General features: G+C 37.0%; 1 protein-coding gene across 1 annotated transcript; it reads right to left on the bottom strand.

Moving 5' to 3' along the window:
• Positions 1-174: 174 nt before the first annotated feature.
• LOC109040773 (protein LSM12) lies at positions 175-8,152 on the bottom strand. Its single transcript, XM_019056824.2, has 5 exons — positions 7,866-8,152; positions 6,302-6,435; positions 3,878-3,987; positions 2,144-2,270; positions 175-1,401 (listed from the first exon to the last, which is right to left on the bottom strand). The coding sequence occupies exons 1-5, from the start codon at positions 7,984-7,986 to the stop codon at positions 1,312-1,314; spliced, it is 582 nt and encodes a 193-aa protein (XP_018912369.1). The 5' UTR covers positions 7,987-8,152; the 3' UTR covers positions 175-1,311.
• Positions 8,153-12,479: the final 4,327 nt, after the last annotated feature.

Here is a 12,479-nt window from a genome sequence, read left to right as displayed (position 1 = left end):
ACTCGTTTCATTGCTTGGCCCTGATACACACGGCAACAGCTTAGTGTTGTCAGCTTCAAACTCTAATTGCTATCTGTAAAGATCTTCTCATTGTTGCGACTTCTTACGACCTGTTACGATAGCTTCCCGAAAATCAATAGGGCACCCTTAGGTAAAAAAGAAAAACCCATGGGATTCATCCTCTTATAAAATATAATAACAAAATATGTTTTATAATTTGAAGTAAAATCATGGATGAAAGAAACAAAATGATTGAATTGTAATCAATAAACAACAAATGTGCCGGGATGAACTAATAACAGAGGGATTGAGACAGAGATGAATGAAAAAGAACAGAAAGAAATCAATTAGCGCACATTTTTCACCAAAAAGTGGCTGATAAATAATAGCATAGATTGGTACCTTAGCATTGCAACAGATCATTCTACTTTTGTATGAACAATTGAATGCAACTATACATTCCTGAACAATGACTCAGTGCAAGCAACTGCTCATCGAACAATCAAATAGTTTCCCCTCTTACTATGAAATGGAAAAAAACAAAACAGAAGAAATTGATCTGTTCTAGCAAACACGACTTAATTAAGATATAAATTAACAGGTTCATGTACAAATACAAATAAGATAATGCTAGATGTTGGCACGATTCACCACAACCGCCCTACGAAAGTGGATAAGATGTTGCCATCGGCACAAATCCACACACTTCAACGAGCAGTCACTGCATTATTAACTGAATCAAACACATTTTTGTCAAAGATGGGCTCTCCATTTTTAGAAAGTGACTGTCATGTAATGTTACTGTCAGATAAAAGCTACTCAAACGTTTGGGGCTCGGATGATAATTTTAGCAGTACAAAATGGATTTAAGGAGGAAAATTGAACAACTGATATAAAGCTTTGAAGTCCTTTGACTTCTTTTACACGAACTTAAAGTTGAAATGATGGAACTTTATAAGGCTAGGCTATATGAATTGACTTCCACTGATCTTGGTTTTGACTTACTCTGTCAGTTTGACTGACTGGCTTTTGCTCATTTTAAAGTAGTTCAAATCAACCAAACTATCTGATTACCTTCAACTGTTCAGAAGTTCACCCAAGTAGTAGGGTGCAAATTACTTTATGTATAGAAAGGCTTTAAAATGGATGTAATTCAAACCCAAATGGGTAAAAAAGGCCTGCAATGTGGAATGTCCTAGTCTACATTCTACACCCCATGAAAATAATAATAAAAAAAATTTGACATAAAAAAAAAATAAAAAGAAAATCAATCAATAAATATTTTTACATTTTACTGTTGATAGACTAGAACTAATCCAGGTGATTGGTTGATGTTTTTGAAAGTCCTGGCACAGAGTGCAATGAGTCTTCAGCTTGCATTTCTTTTTCATACTTTTCGACCTAAAATAGAAAGAAGAATTAGGAAAAACTGTGAGTATTATGAAGGTCATCCGAAAAACAAGGATAAATCTCATTAGAAAACTGACAGTAGTGGTTTTAAGACCATATTGTAAATTTTCCCAGGTGGAAATTGTCAACAAGTCTATTGCAATTTATTGAAATGAAGTTGCCATTTAATCATCGATAAACTCGTAAATTGAAAGGATCTTCTAACATTCACAATCATCTTGTGATTTTATCGTTAAATGATGAAGGATAATTGTTCATATTTTGGTGATCCTTGCTTCTGTGAGATTTTATTGTCAATAGTAATATCGCAGTGAATTTGGAAATTTACTCTACCATGAATACTATTGTCAATTGAAGTCCATTGGTCGCAGGGATAATGACTTAGAGGTCCCTTGTCTGACATTCAGAGAGCATCACTTAATTCCTCCTGCATGGACGGTTATTTTGCTATTACTTAGTTGCAAGGCATTTAAGGCTAAATGCGTTAGGCCTATTGAGCTTTAATTGGCACTCTTAAGGTACCTGTTAAAAGAAAATTATTTCTACCGACAGGAAAAAATTCTGAAGGCTTACATGAGTAATTTTACTAAATTTTGAAATAAAAAACTTCACTTTCCTGGCTCTTTTTAGGAACAGTGTGCATGCCATTAACTTTTTAATGGAGAAATGTGATTTACGAGTAAGCCAGGGACAGAAGTTCCTTATATAATTTTTACGCTGAGCTTGTACTCACCAATTTCCTGATATGCTGATGTGCTTTCCCATCTTTTCCACTGACATTTTCTGGCTTGTACGGAGGTGTTATCGTCACTTGATTTAAAACTACAATATTCGGTCCTTGCCAAGTTATTTGTGGTATTCTGAAAAAAATTATCTGGTATTAATTCAAACTGTTACGCATCCCAAATTTTTGAGGTAATGTTTCACGAAGCGTCTGATTTTGGATGGGTAAAGTACTTGGAGTAATCCTAATTTTGTTGTTTAAATTTGTGTTACTTTCCTCTCTGAGGAATTTTCATACCACTTAACAGCAATCCATGATCCAACTTCACCCTAAATATGAAATACTTATCTAAACACCCCTATAAGCCTTCTTAAAAAAAGCAACGAATCACTTGTTACAAGAAAGACTAAAAATAACTCATTGATGGTGTTAATGTTTCAAAAAACTTTATCACAATTTGATTGAGAGAGTGCAGTGGTTGAATTTAAATTTCACTGCCATTCCATCACCATCTTCTTTGAACTTGAGCCATTTACCACTTTTTGCTGGTCATATTAATCTTTCCATTAATAAAGGAGTATTCATAAATTAAGTAATGCACTTTTTTGGCATTTTAATCCTCCCCATCCTCTTTGTAAAGCTTTTGTGATGTAGGTCCCTATCCTTTAACACTTTAAACAAAGTGGTGTGATGCTCTCCTTGACCTGCTGCCCCCTATAGGATTACGTAATTTTTAACGGCCCCCAATACAAAGGAATATCTATGGTAAAACAAGACAACATGTATCTCGCTTTGTGCCTTTCCAAACTTCCTTGCTTCAATATGAAGAGGGACTACATACAGAGGGGTCCCATATGATGAAGTGTACTTTTTTGTTACGTTCAAATCCTCATAGTTCATGGACAACATTCGGAACCGTTTGAGTTGGGCTTCCTCATGTGACCAGTCTAAAACCACCTAAATGACCAAGGTGTCACTAAAACACTATTATGGATACTAGAGTGCAAGTCTTCCATTACCTTGATAGCTGTTCAACAACTTACAGGATAAGATAGTTAACCAAAAAAATATGCTTATACATGTTTTCATAATTTCACTGTCAATATATTCCTCGGCCTGTCCATGTTAAATCTCAATATTACAATCCAATATTGTTAGTCTTGGATACAATGAACCACCAGACAATTTATGACTCTAAGCATTTCCAGGCATGCTTCCTCTTCAAAATTTCACATAGAACACAGTGCAAGCACTGAAAATAACTGATACCTACTAGCTCTAAATCAAGATAATAATGTTCTCATTCAGCATTCAAAATTCGTTTGGTAGCATTGGTCATTGGTCAGCATTCAGCATTGGTCACGAAAAATAGAAGAATGTACTACTTTATAATGCCTGATAAAAGGATTATTATGATATAATAATTTATGTCGTTTAAAAATTACTTCTAAGATATGTAAGCTAAAATTAAGCTCTTTCTTGCTCACAAGAAAACTACTCTACTTGAATTAAATTGTATACAGCGACAGTTTTGGAAGACTTCTCAATCAAGCAGTCTCCCTTCCCCACACTGTGTTGTCCGAAGTGTGAACAACATGTGGTAACTGAGCTGAAGCGCCAACATCGAGGTTGCCATATTTCTGTACTGAGAAGACTTTTAATTCTTGGGTGTAATTAGAGGCTAGCATATGATGAATGAGGAATAAAAATCACACTTGTGAGGGAGATTTATGAGTTACTCACGTTTTGCTGATTGACAAGAATAATTTCCTGCCTTCTGCTGACACTCCACCTTTAAGGGCTGTGATTAGTCGTTGCTTTTCTTCTAACTGATTTCGAACTCTAGTATTTATCTAAAAGATTAAAAAAAAAAAAATAATTACGTACTTAGACACACGACAAAGAATAATATCACACAACCAAGTTGAAAGTTAGTTGCTTTGCATTGATATTATGTCTTTCTTCACATAAATCTTGTCAGGGTTGCATGCTCCTCTGCACCTGCACCTCTCCCGCGAATTTTGCACGCCTTACTATAAATTTGTAGAGTCAATCTGAAGTGAATTGTCATAACCACTTCATTCCAATAATGAAGGGTCAGCAGACATAATTTTAAGTGTTTTATCGACGGTGAAAGTCGGCAATCACATAACTTGTTTGCGGTGCCTGAAAATCTCCGCCTCTACATCATTTTTTTAAAGGAGAGCAAATTGACATTATTTCTTGAAGTTTTTGCAGAATTTTCCTCGCATTGAGAAGAAAAATCATGACAGTTTTAAAGAATTGCCGTTGAGTAGTTTTCCATTTAAAAAATAAAGTATGACAGGAAGTCTGCAACGTCGCAAACCGAGTTATGTGATTGCCGACTTGCACCGTCGAAATGGACTGACAATGCTTATAATTTCCACCCCCCTCCATTTGATAATTCTGCTAAAATGAGTAAGAGGGAAAGGATCGAATTACTTTTCATCTTAATCCATGAAGTATCAACCTCAAAACAACCACCATCTTTTTTTCCAACCACTACCCTAAATGATGGCGTTGAGGAAGATGCCATATTAGATTGTATGTGAAACACAAGTACTAATAATGCAATCCGTGGGAGGCAATCTATGTACTGCAATCAGTTCTGAAGGTATTTCATTGGTTCTGGTTTTTTTATTCTTCCTACCGCAGCTCCATCATTAATGGATCAAATCCTGGAAGCTCTCATTATATATCAAGTGAGGCGAGCTCTCTCAGATTTTTATACAAAATTAGAAAATCTGAGAAAAAAGCATGGTCATGTACTTCTCCTTTTAGATATTTTTTTTTTCCTTTTCAAAAGGAACTAACCTCTTCCCTCACCAAAATTCTGAGATGCTATGTTCTGAGTTGCATCTCAGTCGACCTTCCAAGATGCAGTCGGTCTCATTGGCATGAAAAAGACTCCAAAACACGGCAAAAGAATCGGTTTAATGTGACTTGCTGACGCTGAAATTTGTGGTATAAACACACACCCCCCCCCCCTACTTCCCCATAAGGCAAAATTGTTCAGTCTTTAGATTCGGATGGTCTCTAGCCAATTCAGAGCATACAATTGGCTCAACGAACCATTAAAGAATCTTAAAGGCGGCCAATGAACCCGGGTGTCAAAACTACCAATAATACACTGGATGGGCCTGTTGAAAACTTTTGCTAGAGCAAAAATAAGAGTTGTTCCTTATAAATAATGTCTCAAAAATCACGACGAGTGCATCCGCAAACTTTTAAATGTACTCTTAACTTCACAATCTGCGAAGAAATTTGCGTTTTTTTAAGCTTCCCACTTCAAAAAGGATACTATAGCACAGGTGAACATTTCGTTAGAGGAGTCTTTCCATTCAACCCCTGCTCAACATGGCTGATGCTTCCTCGCCCAAGTTGAGAAAGCACAAAGTCAATCAAGGCGGATATCTATCACCTTGATAAAAATGGGAATGTAACCACGCCGATTGTTTTCAGGTGGTTAGAGTCATTGTCCTGTCACATGTATTTAGGCGGATTGGCGTCGGCTATGTTGAATATTGCGTAGTATTCTTGTGAGAAGGGGTTGGATGGAATGACTCTTCTGACAAAATGTTTGCCAATGCCGTGGTGTCGTTTTTGAGGGGGGAAGCTCAAAAAAACGCAAATTTCTTAAGCAAATTGTGAAGTAAGAAGTGCATTTCAAACTTTGCTGATGAGCTCATCATGATTTTTTAGACACTTTCAATGAGTAACAATTCTTATTTTTGCCCTAGCAAAAGTTTGCAACAGGCCCATTGGCAACTTTGACCCCCAAAATGGGAGGTAAAACTTCAAGATAGGAAGAAACACCCATTGATACTTTTAATCAATAGGTTAAGACCTACAACATATAAAAAAACTAGCCGATTTAACCGGGCCCACTTTTTCCATAAGGTTGGACCGTCGTCCTTTCATATTTTATTCACATGACGAATTTGAAGCTTTATGACAATGAACTCGTCTAACTTAAACTCCTGCCGCCCGATTATTGAGACTATGTCAGCCCGACACGACAAGACATAGCCCTATCTTAACCATGCAATATATCGCAATTCGATGTCTTATCGGGCTGGTTTAAATCTCAATAATCGGCCTGCAGACCACTATGGAACTGGACAATAAAATGAAACGAATACTTACTCTATTGAGATTCAAAGATTGAGGCGGTTCTACTTTGGGGCTGACTTCTTTTTTCACTTGAACATCACTAACAAAAGATAGATTGACTATGTAAATATTGTTAGAGGACGGGCGTCCATTGCTGGCAGGACATTCTGAGTACAAAGTTAAGGAATTTTAGTAACTAACTGTGAGAAAAATAAAACTTTTCGGGGTGTCAATTCTTGATAGGGTTAACTAGTTGATATTATTCTTTTAGAAATTCGCTTTCATAGTTGACACATGTGCGTGCACATATGTTCCAGCAACAAAGAAAATACAGAAATGGTGACAAGCTAGAAGATGTACGATTCTATGTTACAGCTAGCAACCAGGGGTCTAATTAGAGTCGTGAGATCATGTAGGGCGTGAAGCAGTGCATCCCCTTGCTTTTTTCTGAAAATTTGGAAGCTTTTTTCAGGTATTAGAGAAGGCTTACTTTTCCAGAGACACCTGAGTAGACTTTTAATGCCTACCTTCATCTTCCAAAACAATTTCTGCTACGAAAATTCGTCCACTGCTGGGCCCTGTGCGGATAATGCAGTGACTGCTACTAATAAAAGCAGATAAGAGAATGAACTTATCTGAGACAAAGCCATGTCATTTAACTGACGAATCAATAATACAGCTTGAACTAAAATCATATCTTAGGTTTTAAGGTTGCAAATTTCTTATTATCGTAACATTTGCTGCCGGACACATAATTATGTACAGTTTCTCAGCTTATTCGTGAATGTCCTACTAAAATTTTACTTGAAAATGTCATTTCAAACTTGATTTATTGTCAGCAAATAAAGATGAGCAATAATTAAAAGCACTGCTATCAAAATACAGCATTTTCAAAATTTTTGCTGTAGTAATGCATCATCTCAAAGATTTTGGAGAGCATGTATCGATAATGTTAAATTTTGACACATTATTCCTCAGTGTTATTGATCTAAGTTTAAAATGAACGGGATTTTAGACGATATGATGCTCCACTGCATTCCATTAACTTTTTTGTGACTGAAAAGACTTTTGCGAGTGCTCTTCATTCAATAGTTTTCAAGCAGTTGTAACTCTGCGTCTGCGTCCACCAGAGCTTGGAAGGAACATAGAATATTTAGGAAGACTAGAGCCCTTTCAAAAACGGGCTTCTGGTTTCAGAGATATCTCATCAATGGTGCAACCGTAACGGTGCAACAAGAATAAAAAGCGCTCAAGAAGAACACTCATCAACACAGACTGAATGTAAACATAACCAAAGATTCGGTCAACCATCGTTGGAGGACCTCAACATTAAGCCTACAGCATCTTTGCGTGTAGAAAGTAGCTCAAAAGAAAAGCCAAAACATATGAGGCTTAAGTGTAAAGAATTAACACAACTGAAATTTCGAGAGAGTCACTGGTAACCACCGGATTCCATTTACTTAAACCAGCTAGGATGCCAAACCTTGCTTCGCACCTAAAAACCATGCGAAATTAGACTTGCATCAAAATAAGCAGACAGCTGAGGGAGAAGAAATGATGCAAAATCATGGATAATACACTTGTACGAAAAGGATACTCAACACAAGCATTTTGGATTGAAAATCAAATGCTAACACTTCGCCTTCAATTTCTTTCTTATAGCAAGTGACACAGGACACCGTACTCCCTACGGAAAAGCATTCACTGACAGCAGCCATTGTTCCAACTATAAAATTTGCATCAATTCCTGACAAAATTTATATACAACTAAACAAACTGATATCAAGATGACAAAAGGAATTAATCTGAGGGCACAAAAAGCCTCGAATATGGTCCAGACGAGAGCTGCCTGAGCCTGACTGCACTGCATAGAGAAAAAAAAGGAAGTGTTTGCATTTCATTTCGGGCATCTTGGAATTTTTTGATGACTTGATGACGTAGGTGGGTACAGTGTGGAGGGGACGTCCCTATACCCAGCTGTACCCACCTACGTCATCAAGTCATCAAAATATTCCAAGATGCTCGAAATGCAAACACCTCCTTTTTTTTCTCTATGACTGCACTGCACCTGACCAGGGACCAGTTCTATAGGACCCTGGACTCCCGTAAGAGTCAATGTAAAAATTCGTGAGCAGGTACTAGTGCTGCTATCGCGCGTAGGATCCTCGCAACTCACTGCTGTTATCAGTTGTTGGACTTCATTAAAATCCGTAGGATCGCGTATAACTGCGAAAAATCGAATTTTTCGTCATACTGTTACATGCGGCGGACCCTTCCTTGTCGAAAGGGGTCGAAAAACGCCAAAAATATACTTATTTTTCAAGAATTCAGCCGCCTTATGTGTTATTTTTCAATCTCCGGCTTAACCTCACTTTTGGAGCGGGCGATGGATGAGTCGAGGTTCGGGGGGAAGGATCCTCTGAGTTGACTAGGATCCTACGCGGGAATGCGCTGCAATCACCCGCTCACAACAGAACGGCGTCCTATAGAACTCGTCCCTGACCTGACCTGAGTGAGGAGTACATAGATAGATACACAATTACACACACAAAACCCAACACACACGCACAAAACTGCACACTGCACAGCACAAGCGACATTAGCGCCTCAGCGGCAGCGCAGCGCAGCACAACAGAAAGACCAGACCAGCATAGAGAAATAAAAGGTGTTTGCATCTTGAGGTTTGTTTACCCTGTGACGTAGGTCAAGTACAACCTGGCCAGCGAAATCCGGAATTCGAAACAAGTCGGTCATTTTGAGTTCACGAATGACGTTTCCAATGCTCATGCTGGGCATTGGATGTTCTCCCAGTAAAGTGTAAAGTCTCCAAATACGTACTTCACTTCAAATTAATTTTTTTAAATTATAAGGGTTCGAAAAAATGAATGATCATTTAGGTATTCCTTTGTAACCACCACAGTCCTTTTCTTTGATTATTGTCCCAGTTTGATTTTTGTTGCCATCTTGAAGTTTTGTGACGTCAGGCGGGTACCACTTTTGCCAGGCGACTACCGAATCCGAATCTGTAGCGCGCATTTCAAATCTTCGCCTGCTCTCAACAAGATTAGAACAAGATGAGGACGAGAAGCATTGTTTGATAAGTGAGATGACGATGAGATATAAATTAGATATAAATGATCCGTCACATTCCTACCTAGAAATGTGCCTGTTCCAGCTGAATTTAGTTTTTTATTTCTGAATGATGAAAGAATCTCAAAGGATCGAAATATGACTAATTACTAGCTCTGTAGCTTGCAAGATAACGCCCTTACCTGAGTTATGAATTTTTCCAGTATCGTTGAAATATAAGTAGAGTACCTAGTAGCGGCACCCAGTGTCACAGTATGTCATACCTATTTGATGTACCTAGGTAATTCTCATCCAAATAAGAGAAGAATAAATATTTACCTTCATTAACACCAAGTAGACGAAAGTTCCACTGTGAACTTAGTTGGCCAATAAAAATGCAAACAATGAAGCAATTATTTTTATTTCCTGACTCCAAATGGTAAGAATTATGGTAAGAACTCTAAGGCATAGTAAAAACTGTATTTATCATTCCTCAATAAATACAAGGTTGACTGTTTGCATGGAAATGATAGTACATTAGTTGGCGGCTTATCTATTATTCTAAACTTTAGATTAAGTTGATGAAGGTAGCAGGTTGTTGTCAGCAAGAGCTGTTGATATGAGTATGTAGTTTAGAATGGTCAATTTTTAATTCTGCCAGAGGAGCATCATTAGTATTTAATACAAAACTCTCAGGGGTCTCTGGATACTATGCCACCTCTTATCAAGAATGTTTATGCTAATTTTGTTGCTATGTGGTGATGGGAGAGATAATTTCAAGATTATTTTGGTAAAAGTCGGACAAATATGAGGATGCCAAGTTTATAAGAAAATCTCACAAACCAAAGTGAACATTGTTTCATGCCTCTGCAATTTTCAGCTTCGGGCTAGGTTCTCGCAAGAAGGTCAGCACAACGCGCTGATCAAACTTTTGTGGAATTTCTTGTTAATTTTAGAATGTGTGCCAAAGTCACAGTAAGTATTCCACAAAAATTGCAAATCTGAAAAATCTAGAAAAATAACAAGTACCTCTCAGCCTCCGCGCTATTCGCACCCCTGCTAATAAATGTTGGAGAATAGAGAACACTTTACCCTCAAAACATTACTCGCACTGATTTTAAACTAATATGTAATTATATGTGTACGATGGTGGATCTGAGCTGTACTTACTTACCAAACTTTGTTGAGCGAAGTTGTTACTTAGGGGAAATTCATTAACTGCTGCCAAGGATTCACAAACACTGACCTTGATAAATATTTCCGACATATACTTGAGATACAGTCAGATGTTTGGAATTCTGGACATTCAGTTATTGTTCACATACAAAAGAAATTGACTAACAAATACAACCGTTTTATATTTACATAACTGCTCAACAGAACATACCGACAGTTGTGATTAGTTTCTCGACAGCACTCTGATAGCGGTAGGATAGCTAAAGGATCCCTACCCTGCGGCAAAAATGGAGTTGATTGAAATTTTGATTCACATGGTGCTAATGCTGTCAAGACTCAAGACAAAATTACACTCCACGCACAGTCAAAGAGTATTTTGATAAGTAAGATTATCCATTAAGGAAGTTGCACAAATCAAAATCAAACCGAAGGACACGGACAAACCAAGGAGCCAGCCATAGCCAGCTCAGAAACTCGGCAATTCAGTTTCTCTCACTGCAAAAGGTGGAACCATCCAAAGTACCATCAATGTTAAGTTGAAGGGGTGAATTACTTATTTAAAGAGTGCTAAGTCATTTTGGGACTTTTTCGAAGAGATTTAAAGGAAAAAATTGGAAAATGCTCAACTATAAAATGAACGTAAACAATCCGCCATTGTATCAAAGCTGACGCACAAATGAAACAAGCGCTAAACACAAGGGTAAAAAGTACATACGTAAATTGATTTTGTTTTATAAGGAAAATGGTGAAAAAGTTAGGAAATTCATATTGGAAATTGAAGCTTTAAGATATAAAGAACTTCAGATAATTAATACAGTTTATTTAGAAACGGAGTTAAAGAAGGCAAAGTTAAGGAAACTCAGAAGGAACAGGGTATTTTGGAGGAAAGGGTTGGTATGTCTAGAATTGAATCGACGTATCGACGTATCGAACAGCGACTATCGGTAGTCTCGAAAAACCCCTGTAAAATACGCACTAATACGATAAGCGGTTACATCAGATCTTATGGGAGCGCACTCACACATACAAAAAATCGCTTTTTCAAGCGATTTTTTACAAGAGAACAGAGGAGAATCTCACTAGCGATCGAGATTTTTCGAGATTTTACATTGATTAAATAGGCCAGACCGAAAGGAAAGTTCTCTCCAGTTGATCACTGGGAGAACAATATGAATAACAGACCATAAAGTCCGATTTTTTTTTTACTCAAATCAACTCATGATAAAATTTCAAGCACTTTTTAAAGAATGACTTTTTTCCATAAATTACACCATTTCCAAGAAAATCGATGATAAACGTCGCTGCACCGACCTACGTCATCAAAAAAATTCCAAGATGCCCGAAATGCAAACACCTTCTTTTTTTTCTCTATGCCAGACCAGGACCGCGAAATTCATTCTGATCATTCATGGCACTTCTTTCCTACAAATAATGTCAGGAAATTGTTTTATTTAATACCACCATTATTCATTCTCATTTGGATTATTACTTAATTCTGCACTAGAATTTCACATCTAGATGAGGTGGATTGCCAATTATCGATACTTTCATATCTATTCAAATAGAAAAGAACTTAGAGTAATAAATCTTTGAAAAGCGTTACAACCCGTAACGCTGTGTAGAATCCCAAACAGCATTGTCATCTACTTTCTAGGTGGCGCTCATCAAGAAAATGTCTACTTTCTAGATAGAAAAATTTTCTTGAAAGAAAATAAGTATAAAGTAGATCTAGAAAATAGAAAGAAAATACATTTTTTCCTTTCATTTTCTTAAAGGCGAACATTAAGAAATTGGCTAGAAAATAATTCGACTTTCAATAAATTCTCTATCTTTTTCCAAATGGAAAGTTGACAGAAACAAGACCTACGAAATAAATCTATTTTCTTCGGTCAGACTTTTGACTCGCAATGTTTTTCCTTTCTATTTTCTAGATTTTCTTGGTATTTTCAAGAAGTTTTCTTAATGT

Source organism: Bemisia tabaci, chromosome 5 (genome assembly GCF_918797505.1).
Source record: "Bemisia tabaci chromosome 5, PGI_BMITA_v3".
NCBI classification, from domain to species: domain Eukaryota; kingdom Metazoa; phylum Arthropoda; class Insecta; order Hemiptera; family Aleyrodidae; genus Bemisia; species Bemisia tabaci.
Note: the sequence above shows the minus strand (reverse complement) of the source record. Positions and strands in the feature narration are given on the sequence as shown.